Source organism: Platichthys flesus, chromosome 13, assembly GCF_949316205.1.
Source record: "Platichthys flesus chromosome 13, fPlaFle2.1, whole genome shotgun sequence".
Taxonomy (NCBI): Eukaryota; Metazoa; Chordata; class Actinopteri; order Pleuronectiformes; family Pleuronectidae; genus Platichthys; species Platichthys flesus.
Window position 1 is genome coordinate 6101311 of NC_084957.1, and position 21921 is coordinate 6123231.

Below are 21921 nucleotides of genomic sequence, written 5' to 3' on the forward strand. Positions count from 1 at the left end.
AATTTAAACAATTCTATTCTAGTGATTGTCTTCATATTCTATCTAAATTAATTTGTTGATTGTGAGGCAGATTTAAAAAAAGTAGCCAAACCAAAGGAGGATCTTTTGTATTTTATTCCAGCTTCAAAAGGAGGATCCTACATTTCCCATGATGCATCTCTGATCTTTAGCCCTCCTCTGCCTGGGAAATGCTTCAATTAGTTTACTTCAAGCTCTAAGGTTTGTTTTTAAGTAAAGGGTAATTTAAATATATATATATATATATTTTTTATAACATTTCCCGTACTTGAATCAAGTTCCTGCACAGTCCCAAAAGACAATGAGAGACAATGAGAGTTACTCACACAGCTTATGAACCGACGTGTCGATTTGGAGGAATGATCCTTTTAATTTAAGATAATCATTTAAAACATCAATCTGAGACATGTAATAAAATTCATGTTTATTGTCCTTATTTTTTTTAATTACTTTAGCCTCGCTCACAACCCAAAAAACGTTAGATATTATTTTTTAAATTACAGAATAGGTCAGTTTTTTCTCAAGGCTGATTTTTCCTCCAGTAAGTTTTAACGTCAATTATTTCCCCTTCACATCATTCCACAGCTTGACCCTCCTAAAATAGTTGTTGGGCAGGCAGGGTGAGCCAGAGCCTCCCAGCAGCGCAGTCATTTGCAAGGTAGATGATATGGAAATGATGCCCCAGCAGGAGATGAATGGGACAAATGGAGTCGACAGGTAGCTACGTTACGACGAGGCTTTTTTTCCTCACAGGCACAAAGGTCAGACACGTTGCCTGGCACAGGAGAGGAAGAGGGATGGCGCTTTGGATGGAGGTAAGGGGCTGGTCAGAAACATTTAAAGTCGTGTGTGTGTGTGTGTGTTTGTGTGTGTGTGTGTGTGTGTGTGTGTGTGTGTTTGTGTGTGTGTGTAAGAGAGTGCTTCTCCAACACACACACACACACGCACCCTCCCCCCTCTATGTCAATATTGGGTCAGAGCAACGCACCGTGCGACAGGTGTCTGTGCGCGCCCTGAGGATCCACTCTCTCCCCCCCTGCTTTCATGCAGGAGGGGTGGATAGAGAGAGAGAGAGCGAGAGAGAGAAAGAGAGGATGGGTAGAGAGAGAGAGGGGGGGGGAGTATGTAGAGGTATAAAAGGTGTATACCTGTCACACGCAGCACACATTCAGTGCGCGTAAAAGCTGATCCAAACCTGACCAAGGTGGCGCACGTTGACCTTTTCTATATCTTTGCATCCTCTCAAGGTAAGTTAAACACTTCTTCACCTCGGAGTCGCTGTCTTTACTTTGAATTGTCCTAACTTTTCTGAATCTTCCTCCCGAAGGTTCCCTGACGCCAGGAGGAACCAGCTGTTACGCGCTGGGGGAGCCCTCTCCCTCCCTCTCCGTCTCCAGGACCCTCGTCTCACCCTCTGTGACTTTTTTTTCCATGTCTGTATTTGCTTCACGTTGAGCCTCACGTACAATACCTGAAGATGGAGTTTTGTTCGTTCGGCTCGCGTTACGCAGGTACGGGTTGGCAACTGGAAAAAAAGCGCAAGGATGGTTTTGGTCCTATAGGAGATGATCACTGGTCTTAAACCACTGTCCAGCCTTAATTTATACACAAAGGATGGAGGAAAGAAAGTTTGATGGTCTTTGTTCTTACTGGGTTTGAGTGTATTTAAATGAAGGTCGTCTAATAGGTGAGGCCAGACGCTGCAGCCAACACCAGTGATCCAAATTCTTTAAATGAAAAACAGATGGTGAACTAAAATCTTCGAACACATTTCGAAAAAAAGTACACGAGTAGTGAAGTCTGTTCCATGTGAGACAATTCAGCAACAGCCCAGTGTCTGTGACGGAAGCTCCAGGTGTGTGTGGAGCATTTCACTGAGGTGGCCTTATTTGCATACAGGTGGCTTCATGCAGTGCTCCACAGAAAGACACGGCAGCCGTTGACCCACTGTCAGTCACAATCATTCACCTGCAGGGAAAGAAACACAATGAAAAAACTTGATCTATAAAAAACACTAATTTGAGCAGTTTCCTTTTGAATATTGCGTGTGGATTATTAAATTATTATTAGTAAAGAAAGAACAAAGCAGGTGAATTCAGAGATGTTATCAAGGCAGGAGGTTTCATCTTCTGTCCAACATGTATTTTCTTGTTTATTTTTGTCTGAAACGTATATCAAGTGAGCCACACATGAATCCATATGTCTGTTTTGTAAACACCTGTCTGCTCAGCTCACCAGTGACACCATCACCACTGACAAACCAGTAACCGTCATTGGGAAAGCGTCCAAGTGAAGGTCCGTCTCTGTGTAGCTGTTATTCCGTGTGTATATCTGAACTCCACCTGGACGATGTCATATCATACGCAGGCTGCTGAGGAGACTGACATTTACAACGGTACATGGGTGATAACCTGCATCTCCCTTTTGGCTAATCATTTCCCCCCCATTGGCACATTCATGATGACACTGTGTATTTTCCACTGGGGCCTATTCATTACTGTCCATCGCCTACGTCATGAGCTGAGGCTGCAGGCAGGCACCGGGGGGGCAGAGCGATGGGCTTAATGGGACTTCATGTTAATCATTAACTAAACATTAAGCAAACAGCAGACATCTGATATGTGCCATCTGTCATTTTGGATGCTATGAGATGTAATATTCAGCCGTCGTGCTTTTACCATCCATTACTTTGATTGTTCCTCATGTTAAAGATCACATGTGTCTTTAAATGTCTGATTTGTATTACACTCATGTATTTTTCTTTTTATCCAACAGCTGATGAGGGTTTATGTTTTCATACCTTACTAAAATAAACGTACCTATTTTAATTTGTTTTCAAATGGTTAAACTACACAACTTTCACCTACACAATCCTGCAGAAACATGACAATGACATGCAGTGTAACACGCAAAGTGCCAAAACACCTTAAATACAGCCTATATTTCACTTTCTTTTTTTTGATTTTTCATTCATTCAATGAGATATCCCATTAAATATCTTCCTATGAATCCTTCGAAGTTGAAATGTGTCTCAAACACGTTTTATTATGCAATTAAAAGTATTTATGAATGGCGCCTTCGTGGTATTTGGATGTTTTTGAAACTGTGATAGTGAAAAACATGAAAGGTAATTGTGTTGCCCTGTAGTGAAGCATGTCCACCTGCCAGTGAGATAAGTCTTGATCAGGCTGAATTTGGTTCACATTTTCTCTTCACCTCTTAATGCCCTGTGCAGACAAAGCCCTCCACGTTCCCTCCACTCGTTCTTTTCTTTCAATAAAACATCTCATGTTGGCATCATCACCTCACAAAAGACATTATGACAAAGCCGGTCCTGCATGTGTCTCTTTACCTGAGAGCCTATTTGCCCCTGCTGGAAGCTCCAGTCAATATTTGTTAAAAGCCAGAGGAGAGGAAAACTCACGCTCCTTAGTATCCTGGTTACCTCGCTCCAGTTTGAACCGACTGTCCCGACTGGTCCTGCTGCTGCTGCACCCTCCCTTCCATGCAGCTCCAGGAGCGGCAGTATTTGTTCAGGATTCAAGGTGGAGGCTTAAGCACCTGCGTTTTTCACCTGTGTCAGTGAAAGAAAGGGTCTGAATGAGGACGTTTGTTTCAGGAGACGGTTTGAATCACCGAGTCATGTTTGACACACATGGAACAGGTGGGAAAACCCAAACTGAATCCTATAGGCTTTACAATGCAAACACGAGACACGGCCATAACGAGATAAAATATAAGGTGGATTGTTTTAAAGCACATATTATGCACCAGAAACTCTTATGTAAGGTTCTATTTACTTAATATTGTCATTCAGTTTCATCATATTATAGTTTTAGCGCTATATCTATGGGCTGTGTGTTTTATCCCTGAAGAGTGTTCCATCCCCTGGTGCTGTTCTTGACTGTTTTTCATCCGTTGACTAAAACGTTTAAGAAACAAGAGAAGCACCGACAGGAGGGAGGGGGGGGGGGGGGGGGTATGTACAAACCTGGCCTCTTCCCATTTGCCCCGGCCGTGACCCTATCTGAGGTCTGCTGTGCAGGGCCGTACTGTATCAGCATCATTAAGGGCGCACTTTGTGTCCGTGCAGCAGGGAAGATGATTACATTTGTGGTGCCTGCCAAACTGTTTGCTGTAAATGGTGGAGCAAGTGTTTCCCAGAGGGTGTGTGTCTGTCTGTGTCTGTGTGTCTGTGTGTGTGTGTGTGTGTGTGTGTGTGTGTGTCTGTACTGCCTGTAGGCTATGTGCTGTTTCCTCTGACAGTTACTGATAATGAAGACTCATGCAAATGGCCGAGGCCTGCTCTCTCACTCCTGGTTGGAAACTATTTTCCTCTGCTCTCTGACTCTCTGATGTTTCACTGAGTGTTACTGGTAAAAGTTATTCAATTCTGTGCTTAAACACTCAAAGTTCACTTATGGGGGACAACCCTGTTATCCAGAACCCCCCCCCCAACTGTAGTGTGTTTGTGTTTGTGTCTTCACCAGTCGAAGATTAAAGCATAGAAAATTAGTAATAACGAACATTTCCCCCCCTCTTTGTTTCATGGAGGTGAATCCAGCTGCCTGTGTGTCATAGCAGGGATCAGTGGGGGGGACGCATGGAGGTGGTCCGAGCAAAAGACCTGCTTGCATCATCCTTACCTGGATTAGTCGCCATGGTAATCTTCCACCTGAAGGAGGGCATTTATTCAGTGTGTGTCGGTGGATGTGTATTTATGGTGTGTGTTTGTGTGTGTGTCCAGGTGCAGTCACTGACTATTCAAATGACTCTCGCTGACCCAGAAAACAAGGCTCTCTGTGCAGTGTTGTTCGCAACCGTCGAGCTCTGCAACCTATTTATACAATAACTAAATATATGATATCAAATTTGTGTTATTTTACTGAATCCTCCATCGGTTCTATGCTTTATATGGATTGAGATGTAAGGACAATTGCTTATTTTATGATTTTTCTTTGCATTTTAACTGATTTATCTAAGGAACAGACATATTACACAAATCATCATTCCTTAAAAATAGAAGCAAAAAGTTGTGTTGAAAGATTGAGTTGTATTTTCAAACTCTGGACCAGCTGCTATCGCTACAGCCCCGTTGAAAAGGAAGGATATTAATATTCAGGGAGGAAAAGCACAGACTAATTTCTCTGCACACCAGATCGTCCCCAGGAATAATATTTTCTTTCGTGAAACTCACTTAAAACTGTAATCCACCAATAAAATACTGTATTTACAGGCATGTGATTATGATCTTATGTCCTGAGGTTGGTACACGACCTCTAATAAAGATCCAGACTTAACTCCTGATCACACTGCAGCTACTTCCCCAGATGAACTCCATCTTCATGTTAGCTGATACTCTCCACACATAGCGACAGTATTTATCTGTTTAACTTTTATACTTTATTTGTCATCCCGGCTGTGACTGACGTCTAAAACCTGAGCTGAAGAAGATATCGTGGCGGCAGTGTTGTGCATGAACGCATGCAAAAGAACGCGTCCAACTTTATGAGAACGATGAACTGAACGCAACTCAATGACAAATAATGAATTTGAACCGTGAACAACAGGAAACCTCTCTTTATGTGTAACTTCATTACACTTTAAGTCCAGCGAACACGACACACTTGTTCGTAACTCCGACACTCCTATCATCCACCACTGTATTCTTCACTCCCCTTCCTCATTCACCCTTGATACGCCAACTCATCAGCCAATCAGAGCCTGGCATCCAACAAACCCTGCAGCCATTGGCCTAGAACTGTCACGTGCCCCACCCCTACCTGTTCAATGACCCTCGGGACATTTCAATACTTTCTCCTCAGGAGAGACGCTGTCTAAATCGAATGCTCTCACCAAGTCGTTGCTCAGTGCCCGTTAAATGTCCGCGATTTAGCCTAACCGAACCAAATAACTAGACTTCGCACTACGTTACCCATCACTCATGGCACACATATGCAGACCAAACAAGCAACGTATTCCAAGTGTTTTCTTCTCTGGCCTGTGTCTCGGTTCCGAACCACACAACTTGGTAGAAGGAAGCTTCATGGATCAGAGATCTGTTGAGCCGTATAGTGAATGAATCTAGAAACTTCTCTCCAAAAATATTTCCCCCCCCACCGGGCTATTCTATAACAATAGGTTTCATCCAGTATCTAAAAGCCAAAAATATAAAAGTAACTTTAAAGTAAGTCTGACAAATATATGTAGTGAAGTAGAAAATGTTTTCTCTGAAGTGTTTATCAAAAGCAGAATAAAATGACACCGACACACACGCGATAATTTGTCCATCGAGTTTTTATCCTAAGATCAGAGTAGAAGCCATCATCCTATGTGGCCTAGTTGGTTAAGTGGTCGGTCCCTGAATCGAGGGACCCGGGTTCGAATCCCACAGTCTCCCGTTTTCAAGCTGGCAATATGTTAAACTCTTAATATTTGCAAGACTTCTCCTAATAATAGCAAAATATCTTACACTATATAAATTTAAATTAATTAAATATAAAAACAGGAAAAAATTTAATTAAAAAAAAAAAAAAATAATTCCTGCGCAATGGGCTTCTGCGCAGAATGTGCGCAATGGGCTTCTGCGCAGAATGTGCGCAATGGGTTTCTGCGCAGAATGTGCGCAGTGGGCTTCTGCGCAGAATGTGCGCAATGGGTTTCTGCGCAGAATGTGCGCAGTGGGCTTCTGCGCATAATGTGCGCAATGGGCTTCTGCGCAGAATGTGCGCAATGGGTTTCTGCGCAGAATGTGCGCAGTGGGCTTCTGCGCAGAATGTGCGCAGCAGGTTTCTGCGCAGAATGTGCGCAATGGGCTTCTGCGCAGAATGTGCGCAATGGGTTTCTGCGCAGAATGTGCGCAGTGGGCTTCTGCGCAGAATGTGCGCAATGGGCTTCCGCGCAGAACGTGCGCGCGCAGTTTTTTTTTTTTTTTTTTTTTTTAATTAAATATTTTCCTATTTTTATATTTAATTAATTTAAATTAAAAAAATATATATAACATTTAATTACATTTTTTTTTTTATTTAAATTTTTTATATTAGATTTCATCATCATTATTTCTCCGCGCTGGTTCAGGGGTAAATGATGCTGGTCTTCACAGGTGACTGACCTATGCAAGCCTGTAGCCGCCACCCCCCCACAGGAGATAATGTGCCTTTGTGTGTGGCCGCGGTGCTTCCTGGTTCTTCCCGGCACTACGCTGCCGGTGCGAACAGCCCAAGTATTTAACATGGGCAAGGAAAGGAGGCGGACCGCTTTTCGCAGCGCTTCTTCCTCCAGTGCGTCCCCGGGGTTAGAGGATGATGGTGTGACGTTAATGAATTGTTTTACATTGCATGTGTCACGTCACGATAAATCAGTCTCCTGTGTCGCCTGTACCAGGAGCCGGTCACCAGTCACTGGTTATCTTGGCTCGCTGTCTGGCCGGTAACCAGCCGTCCGGACCGCTCCGTGAAGAAGGAGGAGGAGATGTTTCTTTACTTGGAATGCGGCCACTACATTTCTCGGATATACAGCAGGAGCAACACTCGCATCCCCTCTAGGTGGTCCGTCACTTCTCCTTATAAACACACTTTTACCATATTTTCCCACAATACCCTGGTGCACTACGTCACACACTACAAACTTTCCTTAAAGGGGCAGGCCATACCTGCGACACAACAGCTCTCGGTCTCATATACAGATGGCAAGAGAAAGCAGAGACGCAGACTCAGCAACTACATCCGAGATCCGTTGCACCTTATAATTATCTAAGGGATTTTTACACACTGTCTGATAAAGATTCCGACAGTAAAGGCAAGGGGTAGTGATGGATAAGGTTTCCTTTAACAAGTCTTTCATTCTCAGTTTCCACCTAAAAACCATGAAATGAACTGAACTATGAACTAGTTCAAAATTTAAATGGTGAACTATGAACGTGAACTATTCATCTTTACTTGTATGAACTGAACTTTGAACTAGTTCATGAGAGGTGTGAACTTGCACAACACTGGTGGCCGGTGTGTCTCCAGGGGATAAAGCTTACAAATGGACTCGATGGTTCAAATGTCAAGTATTGAATCATAACATGAGCAGTGAGAAGAGATGAATGGATTAGTTTTTTCTTCAAACAGCCAGATAAGGATTCAAAGCAGGACTGAACTATCTTTGTACAAGTTCTCTGTACCTGACACATGCAAATCGCCCCAGGCTGTATTTAACAGGGAAATAAGGTGTGCATTGAGTGTGTGTGTGAGTGTGTGTGTGTGTGTGTGTGTGTGTGTGTGTGTGTGTGTGTAGGAAGAATAATCAACAGCTTCTTATCAGACTTGCTGAAGAAATAGGAAATCATTTCAAACACACACACACACAAAGAAACATACATGTACACTCACACACACATGACTACATGTACACACACGTCCCTATTTGTATGTGCTGCTGCACATATACAAACTTGGTCGCTCAGGTATTGGAGCATGAACACACACTAATACGACATCTGGGTCTTTATGCGCATGTTGTCTCACCTGCCCATCACCTGCTCTGAGGACAGGCAGGTTGACAACAAGCACACACACACACACGCGCGCGTAGACACGCACGCGCACACACACACACACACACACACACACACACACATACACACACACACACACACATACATACACACACAAAGGGAAGGACAATGAATGGGTTACAGAAGAGCAAACAGCTCACACATGCCCACAGGTGAGAGCCCTCAATCCCTACCCCCCACCCCCACACACACACATACCCACCCTGCTACAAATATTATACACAATGCCCCTCTTACATTTTGTGTTAATTTGTATCTGAATGTTAGTTTCAATCCTCGGTAATTCAGAGCCACAGGTTAGTGAGTGAAAGTGAAGTGAATTAAATGTTAACACACTTATTTACAGGCCTCTGCCATCGGGAGTGTAATACACACCTTCGCCACTAGATGTCACCAATGATGAAGGAAAGTGAGTCAATGATGTGCAGCGTTTATTGCTCGACTCGACATCACAGCTATTGTTTAAACACTGATGTAGTGAAAACTCATAAATCATGCAAGAGGAAAGAACTAAACAGGACATGGAAAAGCTCCTTTTAATTAATATCACTCCACAACTAATAGTTTAATTGTTTTCTAGAGCAATAGAGCTTGAGTATTTTGACAGTGCTCACTAACCCTCATATGTACGAGTATAATTTTATGTTTAGACAATTTGATTATGTGTTTTATAATTACTATTTTATTATATACTAAATGTATTATATAAATGAAAACATGTATATGAATTAGTGTTTTCATTTTGACTTCACACAAAGACTCAGAAAACAAATAACAGAAAGAGAATAAGCAAACAAAAGACTCATACAACACACGATTGTGAAAAGGATTTAAAACGTGATAATGAACCGTTCTCAGCCATTGTTTCCACACATGTAACAAAGGAAACTCTATAATCAAACAGAACTGGAATCCCTGACAATTAGATTTAAAACGCTGGAGGCTGGAGTGGCTTCTATAATTACAGGTCTGTTAATCAAGTAACTAACACTGGGCGTTATTGAACTTCTTTATATTATCTACTGCTCTTTGATGGACTGATGACCTGTCCTGGGTGTTTCCCACTTCTCACCCAGTGTCAGCTGGGATGGGCTCCAGCATGATTATAATAAGATAATGGATGAATGGATGAATCGAAGCTGCATAGGTTCTAACTATTTAAGTTATACGATCAAAAATGAAGTAGGACTCAGTAGAAAAATATAAGGATTGTCCTTTCATCCAGTTTTGTTGATTACCCATCTTGAAAATCTATTTACATTCAAAACTGATTATTATCCTGCTAGATCCTTCCACATATAAATACATCTTAATGTTTCCAATATACTAGAGTACTGATGTTGTAGGAAGAATGAGTTACTAAAGCTAAGGAGCAAACCAAGGTCTTTGCTCCCATTTGGATGCTGATGCTCCATATTTCTGTAGAGTAGCCAGAGGTGTAGGGACATAAATCTTTGTAAAAGTTTCCCAGTTAGTCACGAGCTAGTACAACCACTGAAGATTCTACTACAGCACTTTATCCTAATGACTCCTTCAAGATCAACCACTGAGAAAAAAAGAAATGAAAAGGATGCCCCTTAATATCACCAAATGGTTTTGGGCCTTCTCCCACCTCCACGTCAGGATCCAGTTTACCAACAGCCCAGAGAGAGAGAGCGAGCGAGGGGATCAGCTCCCAGAATGTGTCTATTATCCTGCCACACCAATCAAACTGTTGTGTCAGTGCGTTGCTATTGTATAGTCCTGGGTCAGGTTGCCACTGAGCACGGCTGCCATAATGATGACTAAGTCAGTTTGGGGCTCTGAGGACAATGGTGCTCTGGAGCCTCCACAAAGCGCCAGGCTAATGCTGCCCATTCAGCTGGGCCGGTCAGCTGCTGAGTGTGCAAGGCTGACGGGCAAATGGAGTGGCGTGGGACCAGGGGGCCCGGCCCTATAAAAACGAGGGTGAGGGTCTCTCCCCCGACATTGATTATACCGGCTCTGTCCCACCTCAGTACTGTCTGTAAGTATATCAACACACTGCCTCAGGGGCACAGCTCTGTGGGTGGAGCCCCACAGCCACAGAGAGGCTGCTGCACATTGTGTATTTAATATGTAGACTTCTGTGGACGACCTTTAAATGAGGCTTGAAAAACATGGCTTATAGCTGCTATTTTTGATACGATGCCTCATTGGTGCGCTTGGGTCTGGCCTATAAACATCGTGCAAATTGGTTTTTAATTTAAACATCTAAAAAGGCTTGACCGAGGATGGTTTGAAACTCTTTTTAGAAATGGAACATTTCGAAAATTAGACACTTCCGATTTGTGCTTTTCGTGCTTTTCTAGCTGTGGCGGTTTGCTGTTGTGAGATTTGTTTTCTGTTACGAGATGTAATTTACAAGCAAGGTTGTGCTTGACAGAATCTGCTCGACTGAAACAGAGAGAAACCCCGTGCGGTGGAGAAATGGAAAAAATGATGAATGTGTGGAATTTTTCACTTCTACAGTGACACCTTGGAGCAAGAGGCCTTAACTGAAATGTCTGTCTAGAGTAAAGAAACAATAACATAGGCCTTCTGTTAACAGACATACAGTAGGGTGGTGAATTTTATGTTTTTGATCGTATTTATCCTTTTTCTTGATGCTAAAATACAAAAATTGAAGATATTTATAGACACTGGAATAAGCTTATTGGATCAGAAGTCTTGTTTCCTGTATCTGTCTCATCAGGATGAGGACAAGCTGGAGGATTTTCTATCAGAATGTGTTTTTTAATACACTTTCCTCAAAGTTGTTGATGCTACAACTACTCAGGACAGGTCTTTTGGTTTTATTTAATTGGATCTCACCTCTTTATTGTTTCTTTTAAAACCCTCTACCTTCTTCTTCATCAGATAGTAACCCACAAAGGGAGAAGAAGCAGCCATGAACACTACACAGATGGAGCAGATGGGCCAGTTCAAGATCACAGTCTGGGAGGAGGAGAACTTCCAGGGCAAGCGCTGCGAGTTCATGCTGGAGTGCCAGAACATCATGGAGAGGGGCTTCATCAAGATCCGCTCCATCAAGGTTGAGAACGGACCGTAAGTCGACGTAGTTCTTGCTCCTCTGGATCTCCTGCCTCTCCTGTATTTATCCCCTCTTTACTTAAAATGCTTGCGTTGTGAAAATCTCTTTACTCTCATCTCTAGATCACTTATTTTTTGGTCTAATGGTGTGATGGTCATTATGCGCAAATTATCTAGTGTGTGCGTTGTGTTAACGGTATCTAAGTTTAGGATGAGGCCAGATTTGAAATGTGACATAGAACGATTAATTCTTGGATTTTCGAGTATGCCCTGTAGAGATTTAGCATTTTTACCCTAAGCAACATTTCTCACCTTCATAAAAATAGTGAGAAATTGGTCTGAAGTCCTGTTCATATATACAAAATATACCTCCTTAAAATCTGTAGTTAACCAAGAAACATACAACAACATGTAATTAAATCACATTGTTTATTATCTCCTAATTCTCATTTTCTGTGGTTGAAAAAGTCTGATAAAAAATTCATAGAGTAGACAAAGCCAAATAAAGAAAAAAGCCATAAATTACAGCCAACAGTGTTATTACATCGCTAGTTGGGGCATCTATGGTTTTGCATGTGTATGTGCATGCACCCGAGTGTGACCCCTGTTGTGATATGAGTTGGCTGCGTGCAGCTGCTGGCTCTGAGCCACAGAGTCTGACTGACTGACAATCAGATAAGAAGGCCTGGGTGCAGCAGCAGCAGCAGCAGCAGCAGCAGTAGTAGAGGAGGAGGAGGAGGAGGAGGAGGCAGGAGCAGCACTATCTAATGTTTGCTTTGTGCTCCCAGGGACAACAGAGGCTGCGTGTTGTTTTCCCTCATGGGCGTTGGACTCTATTGTTTAACAATACTGACAGTTTCAATGTGCTGCACTTAAATTACCTGGTTTTTAATGGTACAACGTAAGATCCTGGGTGTTTTAGGGGTGGATTTACTTGTTTCAATGTTTAATATCCCTGGCATTACGTCCTCTCTCCTCATCTCTCTCCTCCAGCTGGGTGGGTTATGAGTACCCCGAGTTCCAGGGACAGCAGTTTATCCTGGAGAAGGGAGACTACCCTCGCTACGAGGCCTGGAGTGGAAACAGCAGCTACAGAACCGAGCACATGCTTTCCTTCAGACCCATCAAGTGCGCTGTAAGTTCCTGTTCTTCCACACTTCCATACTTCCCTGCCACTCCCTCCACCACATGACCCAGCAGCCAAACCCTGTTAAAACCAGCTGCACTACATGAACCAAACCTTTTCTGGCCTTAATTTACGCCAGATTTACCTTATTGGCAATGAATGAACCAGCATGATCTACCACACATTCAACATCTCACCCAACATCCAATTACATCTATTCATCAGACAGTGGCTGCACCATCACAACTGTGCTCTGTCCTCTTCCTCCTGCAGAACCACAGCGACAGCAAGGTGACCCTGTACGAGTGTGAGGACTTCCAGGGCCGCAAGTTCGAGATGTGCGACGACTACCCCTCCCTACAGGCCATGGGCTGGTGCAGCAAGGAGGTGCCCTCCATCAAAGTCAACTCGGGAGCGTAAGTCATGCGTCCTCATCTTCGTTTGGGGGTCCATTTTGTAACCGTATATATTTCATCTCCACTCTTATTTCAAATATTCTTCTGTATTCTAATGGTTGGAGCTGGTAAAATACAGCATGTTGACACAGGTCTATCTATCTTGACTGGGAGTAATATGGAGAGAACATTAAAAATACAGATAAACAAAAATGATAAATGTTTCAAGTGTGATTGGACGGGCTAAACCAGCTCCAGCTCACTGATCTCCTCCTGTAAACACTCTTGTAATTTGACTGAATCCATTAAAATCATTCATTAAACAGCTGTTTTGTAGACAAAAGATGGATGAACGGATGGAATTGGATAAATGACTGTTTGAATCCCACACTGACCTTATCGCTCGCCCCATCTCTTTGTGCGCCTCTCTCTCTCTCTCTTTCCCTGCAGCTGGGTGGCCTACCAGTTCCCCGGTTACCGTGGCTACCAGTACATCCTGGAGAGAGACAGACACCAAGGCGAGTACAGAAACTACAACGAGTTCAGCACCCAGGCCCACACCAACCAGGTGCAGTCCATTCGCAGGATCCAGCACTAAGCCTTCCCTCTGCCTGCCTGACCCCCCCGCCTGAATTAAAAGAAATTGAAAAACTCTCCCCGAACCCTTTCCTCTACCTGAGCCCCCGGACAGACGGACCACTGACACAGACGTGTAGATGGACTAACTCTCCCTCAGTCTGTGGCTCTGCATGTATGGATATCGAAGTTCTTCTACCACCAAGCTAAAGCATGTTTTTGAAATAGGAAATAAAGGCTTTTCTGAAAAACTAGAGACTGTCCGTATTTATTTTTTTATTCCCACAATGATCTTTATCAACCCACCTGAATAGGGCTCAGACAAACTGCACTGATTGGCTTTGAACTTATCAGTTTGTTCCTCGGTTAATGACGGTAAGTTGATAGGCTCACAACCACAGAAAACTCTGTGGCCACATCTCTTTCAGCCCAAAGAACCAGGCGGTTATCAGACATAGGTTTATGCTTTGTATTTATTTGAAAGAAATATTCAGGGCCTATCGTGAACCTTCATGGAAATGAGTGGACTCTGTTAGGCTTTAGGATGTGCAATATTGTTCTTGTGAGACTGTATTCTTATTTCCAATAAACAAGAGCACAACATCACATTTGTTTCCACTGTTTCTTCTTCGACTGTTTTGGGCACAATCTGCCAACAAGTTGGTGAATACAGAATGTAGGACTTTGTGCAAACCATGTGACCTTTGGTGGCTGGTAGTTAAATGTAACATTGTGACATTGAGGTTGTTTTTTTTTCTGAAGAAATGAATATATACATACAAATTTTGTGTTAAATTCAACTTCTCTTGCTCTTACATTATTGATGTAAGAGCGGAAAGACTTTTCAAGAGCTTGTAGTTTTACTGTGTAATTTTACTGTGGAAACACCCCAGAGGCCTGATAAAGGTCCTCCAGCTGCTTCATGGTGTCACATGCAGCCGCCTTTATTTAAACTGTTTTTAATTATTCCATGAGCATCTTAGAAATTAGAATGCCTTCAATGTCGTGTCACTCAGTGTGGTAACAAAACGTAGAAACATTCAGAGCAGAGCAAAGTCCCTGAGTTTGATCCCAATGGGCCAGAAGAAAGACAAAGCACGATCCTTAATGAAAGTTAGGGATGTATGCACTGTGCTAGCTCCTGTTTGAACAAGGGGCCTGTCTGACAGCTCACTATGATGAAAGACATTACCTTAAATACACTCATAAAGTATTTAACATATCACTATAAAGTTTCCTTAAAAGATGTGCAACACAACCACCAAGCTTATTCTTTAAACTGCTCTACGGTGATACTTCATAAACCGGCCTGTGAAAAACATCTTCAAGATGCCAGGATTTATTTCTCCGATAATTCAAGTCACATTTGGTCTTGATTGTACAGTGACTCATTGTCAGAGTTAATGACTTTAATATAGTGATGCAGCACATTGACTAGTCTAAGCCATGTGAATCCTAACCCCGGGTCACAGAGGTGGAGATGCAGCTGAGATGAGGAGAAGCAGGTTAGTCTGGGGAGAACTTCTCAGATGCAAACTACAACAAACATTTATAGCACTTATAGTGATTTACAAATGAACATGTGGTCCATTTATTTTGAGGATTTGATTCGGCACCGCAGCCTGGCACATGACAAAAGCTCCTCATATGAGTTCTAGTTGCTTAGCATTTGTTGGTTTATTCTAATGTGGAACCCTGATGTTTATCTTGCAGTCGTGCGCCGGGATCCTGGAGTGTGTTTACCTGCGCACACACTCCTCCTGTCGGTCCAGGACCTGGGATTCCGTGTTACACACCCACGAGCCTGCACCGTCCCACAGTCCCACACCCAAAAGACCAGGATCTTTTAATAAATGTGTAACCATGCACACACACACACACCTTTCTCAAATATACATTCCTGTGGAGCCTGATTAAAGAGGCTGCACTGGGGTCTGGTTGAGGAGTGACACTTGACTGGTGCAGTTGCAGGCTGGGGCTCCTTGGCTGCACAGGTACAAGGTAGGTTTGAGACTACACAGGAATTTTGGAACCAAATCTTGATGACAGCTCTTTTTAGTAAGTTATTACTCTACTGATTATTGATCTATTCCTGCTTTAATTTACTAACTACTTTGATACCAGGTAAAGCAACTGGATCAAACACTTATAAATCATGTTTTAAATGGATACTAATCAGCTTTTGATTGGTAGAAATGACCTTTAATGCTGACTTAATGCCAATAAGGTCAAACTATCGCCCAGACATGTGTTGTTGTGCTTTTATTTTTTCTTCCTGTAAATATCCGGCCTCCTGCTGATCACTTCAGATAAATATGTATTTGTATTTATCTACCACTCCGTGCTGGGATATACAGTCTAGTTTTCGAGGCTTGTTTTAAGTTGCCTGCGACTTTCTACACGGACACAGGCAGCTAAAGCAAGTCTGGGACGCCACAGACACACCTACAAGCCCCCGAGGAGGCGCCGCCACGTGACAAATGGAAAATCCATTTGTTTGTTTTAGTTCAGGAAGAAGGAACATGGGAAATATATTGTTTAATCTACATTTACCCTCCAAAGTAAGCTTTTTTAGGACTGAAAGGAAAACCCCAATGTTATACTTACATTATATGTAGCCTGATACAATCTTATTCTGACCCACCTATGGTCTAGTGTGTTTTGTTCTACTGTGTGTGTGTCTGTATGTGTGTATTTGCTCATATTTGAGCTCAGTCAGGTGACATTCAGATGATAAATGATTAGAGGACCATTCTCTTCCAGTTGAGTCAACACAGAAAGCTTCAATACATGATTTTCATTTATGGGTTAAATTGATGCATTTCTGTTGGTTAATGTCATATTTTGAATTTTTGTTTGATACTTTAATCAATAGTGTTAGAGCAATGCTTTGACCTATAAGAGCAGTTTTCAAAATAAAAGTCCCTAGACTGTCACAGTCTAGGCCTGTATGCTGCTTCAGATCTGCATGGGTTGAACTCATATGTGTGATATTTATTAATAAAAGACATTTGAATGAAATGTAATCAATGTAATGTCTGTGTAATGTCCACGGTATATACACCTGTGTCAATAAAACGTTTGAAAAAGTTGAATTGTGACGCAAAATTTCATCTGTCACATTTAAAATATCAGAATACACTAGATTCTATAAACACTGTGTGATCTACAGTCTAAACCAGACTTACAGGACCACAGCCCCACAGTGTTTGCACAGCCCATTGCTTCCAAAAAAAAAAAAAACAGCAGAAGAAGACAAATTTGAGTGGACATGATAAGATCAGTGAGCATCAGGGACCATGGTTTTAAAGTTACAACCTCATTAGCCTTCAGATACAGGCTATATAACCTTAAACCCACAAACAGAAGGTCCAGGGGTGGAGGGTGGAGGGTGGGGGGGTGAAAGGTTCTTGTTGTCTCATGTGCAGTGGAGCGTGTGTCTCCAGGTAAATGTTCTTTTTCCAACATGAAATAGGTCTTTGTTGTTTGCCAGGAGGTAAAGAAGCGGAAAAGTGAGGAGGATCTGAACTGGTTTCCATGTCAAACACTTCAATTCACCATAGAGACTCAGATCTTAACGTGGAAACTTTATTAAACTGTGATGGCGGATTGATAAGGGCCGAATTTCTATCGGCCCTCTTTTTTTTATTGTGGGCACCAGGCGGGCTGACAGAGGTAAATTGCTCTTTTAATTAAAGCAATGCGCCAGGGGAAATTGCTGTCTGAATATTGTCTCAGAGATGGGGGCCAGTGACAGTTGCCTGGAAACTTCAATCTGTCCACCCGCGTTTATTCCAGATCACAGTTATGAGATAAAGTTTAATAAAAATCGTTTCCTCTGCCGCCGACGAAATGAAATCCAACCCTTTCTGAACAAGTGAACACAATGAGACAGGACTGCGGAGGAAACCTCATGTTCAGCATGTATCTCTCAGGTTGGTCATTTAGTCCCTTAAAGACGAATAGAAACATGTTGCGGTGGGGGGTGTTTTTAAACTCTTTCTTGCGGGTCCTGCGGGTCCTGCGGGCGGCGCGGCTCCGTCTCCCTGCGGCAGCGGCGCCGCATTGTTCGGCTTCAATCTGAAAGCCCGTCTGCTCTTTTGTCGGAAATCGGAAATCCTTTTTCCTGGACGCGTTTCCTGGCTCCACCGCAGAAGACCCCGCAGAGACGACACGCTTCACGCGTCAGTCCCTCACCGCAGCCCGGACACTATTAGGACTTTTTCTTATCTGAACTTTAAGCGGGATTTTGTGATGTTTAACTTTTAATTTTTAATTTTTAATTTTTTTTGGGGGGGGGGTCATGTTTCACTGGGCTGGTTCATTATACGGCCACCCCATACTATTCTATTACAGCGACTGAAAGCTTTTGTTATTATTATCATCAATATTATATCTTTGAAAACAGATTTAAAGAGTATTTTTATTTGAAGTTTATTTGAGTTATTTTGCTCATTAGAATAAATTACATTCTTAGAAATAAATCTGGACACAGTGGATTTATTTTCTTTCCCCAGCAAAGCAGGCCTGTTCCTGAACGCGTCTTCGTCTTCTATGTGATATATTATAGAGATGAAGGATTAGGCACCTGATGATGAGGAGGGTGCTGATGGTGATGATTTGTGTGGTTTGATTTCAGATCCAACAGAAACTCTGTTGAAAGAAAGCAAAGGGACATCATGGGGTCCTATAAACACAGGAGTACAAAAAGGTAAGAGAATGGATCATGGCATATCACAGAGGGGATCACTGTTATGTTTCATGTTGAATTTAATTTAGAACCTTACAGATATCTGGCATTGTCTCTGCAGATGATAAATAACACAAATAATAGCTAATAAATTAATAATCGAACAGCAGTCATATTTTAACCATTTGGTCATATCAACAAAACTCACTTAGGCCCTAAAGATCCGAGGAATCAATATAATTAACTCTGTTTATAATACAGAAAATATCAGAATCGTAATTAGCCATTAAGGTTAATTTTATTTTATTCTGTTTCTGTAACAGCTCCATAAAAAAATCACACACTTTCTGAATGAGTGGTCCGAGTTTGGAGCCGCCGTATTATTTGCTTATACATTGGTCAAATAGACACAGATCAGATAAAAGGATATTTATATTAGTAAAACAGATTTTGTGCGTTAAGATTAAATACATATAAAATGACCGCAGTGTCACAGATTTATTAACCAGACAACGTGATGGGGTGCGAACAGAGATGAAGATATTAAACGGGCATTAGCCTCGGCAAAGCCTAAATAAAGCAGTTAATAATGTTTTTAAATCAAAAATAATAAATGAGTGGGACAAATATTTGACAAAATGTAAACGGCTGTTCACCTTACCTTCTATTTCAAATTGGTATTGTGAATAAATCATTTTGAATAATATCAAAATATTGATATTTATCCGAGAACAACAAGAACATTCATTAGATTTAGACGCATTCAAATATTTTATGTCACAAATGATTTATCAAAAATCTTAAAATGTCTGCAGCACATATTCGATAAATCTATTTGTTTAGAGAAAAAAACTGACTGTATATCACCAGGTTAATAATTGACTAATGATAACAAAGTGATACAAAGTGATATAAATCCTTCACTGCTTTGTACGGATACTACTGGTGCTAAATCAATGATTATCTCATGGTTTCAGGATATATATTTGTATTTAATATATTGTTATATGATACGTGTATATGGTATTTCTCGTCCAGGCAGCGGGCAGATCCAGCTGTGGCAGTTCCTGCTGGAGCTGCTCTCCGACAGCAGCAACATGTCGTGCATCGCCTGGGAGGGAACCAACGGCGAGTTCAAGCTCATCGACCCGGACGAGGTGGCGCGGCGCTGGGGCGAGCGCAAGAGCAAACCCAATATGAACTACGACAAGCTGAGCCGTGCGCTGCGCTACTACTACGACAAGAACATCATGACCAAGGTGCACGGCAAGCGGTACGCGTACAAGTTCGACTTCCACGGCCTGGCGCAGGTGTGCCAGCCCTCCACCACGGAGCAGGCCATCTACAAGTTCCAGGGCAACTTCTCCCCGATCCCCTTCCCCGGGATCTCCAAACTGAACCTCATGGCTCCCGGCGTGGGGCCGTCGGGCTTCTCCTACTGGCCCGGCTCCCCGACCACGGCCCTGTACCACAGCCACAACCTGCAGGCCCCGGGGCCCTTCGGCACCGTGTCCCCGTCCCACATCAGCTGCGTCAACAACATCAACAGCCTGAGTAACATCAACAACCACTACAACTGACGTTTACTGCGCCTTCTGGACTCACTGGAAGGATACCGACGGCAGGTGTGACGCGCAGCAGCCAACGAGAGGGGGGGGGGGGGGGGGGGGGGGGGGGGGCAGGAAGACTGCAGGTGGAAATATGATGTGGGCGAAAATATATTTGGTTTTTAAAAAAGGGACACGCGTGGGCTGTTCTTAAAGGTTTGATTTGGGCCAATAGACGATGCATTTGTGTGTATCATGAAAATTATACAATTATACATTTTAATCTATAAAATCCAAACTGGGCCAACACAAATTCTCCCCGACCAACCAGTAAATCCATTCAGGAGGCGCCTAATTTACGCGCCTTAATTTAATAACCACATGAATTAATTGGATTTTTTTAAATCCATAAACAGCCCACGTGTTGGATTTACCAATTTCCCCCACAATCTGTGAAAGTTAATCGTGGATAAATAAATGTTTTCGTGTTGAAGAGCAGTTTTTCCAAATGAACAAATGACAGAGCATTATTTAAGAAGGTAGTTCAACTTGTATTAGTTCTTCTTCTTTTCGGTTCCTTTTCTACGGCTCTTCCTTTCTTCGAGGTCCAGGTCTGTTTTTCCCTACAGATGATTATGTGAGACAAACTATCAGCTATATGTGGACCACTGGCGCCATCTTGTGGTTTCATGAAATAACCAAACGCTTTCTGGATTTAATAACTTTCACTTTTATTAAATCTCACCTCCACCAGCCACTAAATCATCTTAACCACTCGACTTCACAATATATTGTTTCTTTAATACAGACATTAGATCACAGATCAAACTTCACTCACTTGCAATAAAAATACAAGGCCTTCACAGGTGTAGAGTCGTAATGTGTGTGACCTGAGTGACTAGTGAGAGAAACTGTGAATCCTCTGAACATACTGTCGGGTGCAGACAGGCTCAGGCTGTCGCTGCTTTCTAGTGATTTTGAAGTGAATTACAGTGCATCCATTGTCATGAGCTCCTCCTGTAGCTATAGAGCAACTGTACCAAATGATGTGATTAAAGATAGATTGTTATGATCAAGCCTCTTTGTGTCTCTGGAGCGTGCCTCAGTGAACACTTTGCTTTGTCACCAGAACCCAACAGAAAACACTGCAGATGGTTTCAACGTGGCACAACAACCCCCTCCAGATGTGTAGCTTTAATTTGATTGTATGATAAAGCAATGCAAACATTGTATATATAGTGCCTATGAATAGTGTATATACAAAGGTGTCAAATGGGATGGGATTTTCCTGATATCCAGATTCTTATTAACTAGTGAGTCCCGACAGTCTCTGTTAAACGGACAGTTGACTCAACTGTGAGAACGTTACAGCAGCATCGTTAATTCATTATATTTACATTATATTTTTTTTTATATTATAACCTGATATAACTGGAAGAACAACAGAGACGACAGACCATGCTCAGTCTCTAGCTCAGTCCTGGATTGAATTCGCTCCAGTTAGAGCTGGATGATTTTATCCAATAGTCAAATCATCAGTTTTGTTCAGGACTGGAGTATTTAATCTGAAAAGTAAAATATAAAATCATCAGATTTCCTTTATTTTTTTTTTGTCAATACTCTTTATCATACGTGTGTTTTTGTTTTCCTGTGGCACAAAGCTGTGCCACAGTGTGACACTGAGTATTGTTATCCACACGGGGGCGCCACACCTCTCCCAACAACAGTGCATCGTTTACATAACTCGGTGACAACAATGTTGGTCTATTCTGGAACACAGAGGCGTCTGCAGAGAGCAGATTAACCCAAAACCTCTTTCTGTGACAGTACGAGAGAGATTTAAACTGTGTCTCTGTGTGTGTGTATGTGTGTGTGAGTGTGTGAGAGAGTGTAACACTTATTCAAAACAGTAGTGTTTGTGTGTGTCCTGCATATTAAAATGAAAGAAATGGGGTTGC

General features: G+C 42.3%; 2 protein-coding genes across 2 annotated transcripts; both read left to right on the plus strand.

Moving 5' to 3' along the window:
• Window positions 1-10447: 10447 nt before the first annotated feature.
• Window positions 10448-13980, plus strand: cryba2b (crystallin, beta A2b). Its single transcript, XM_062401875.1, has 5 exons — window positions 10448-10583; window positions 11456-11644; window positions 12623-12764; window positions 13029-13171; window positions 13601-13980. The coding sequence occupies exons 2-5, from the start codon at window positions 11487-11489 to the stop codon at window positions 13746-13748; spliced, it is 591 nt and encodes a 196-aa protein (XP_062257859.1). The 5' UTR covers window positions 10448-10583; window positions 11456-11486; the 3' UTR covers window positions 13749-13980.
• A 3467-nt stretch (window positions 13981-17447) lies between these two features.
• Window positions 17448-20067, plus strand: fev (FEV transcription factor, ETS family member). Its single transcript, XM_062401944.1, has 3 exons — window positions 17448-17661; window positions 18366-18437; window positions 19455-20067. The coding sequence occupies exons 1-3, from the start codon at window positions 17613-17615 to the stop codon at window positions 19994-19996; spliced, it is 663 nt and encodes a 220-aa protein (XP_062257928.1). The 5' UTR covers window positions 17448-17612; the 3' UTR covers window positions 19997-20067.
• Window positions 20068-21921: the final 1854 nt, after the last annotated feature.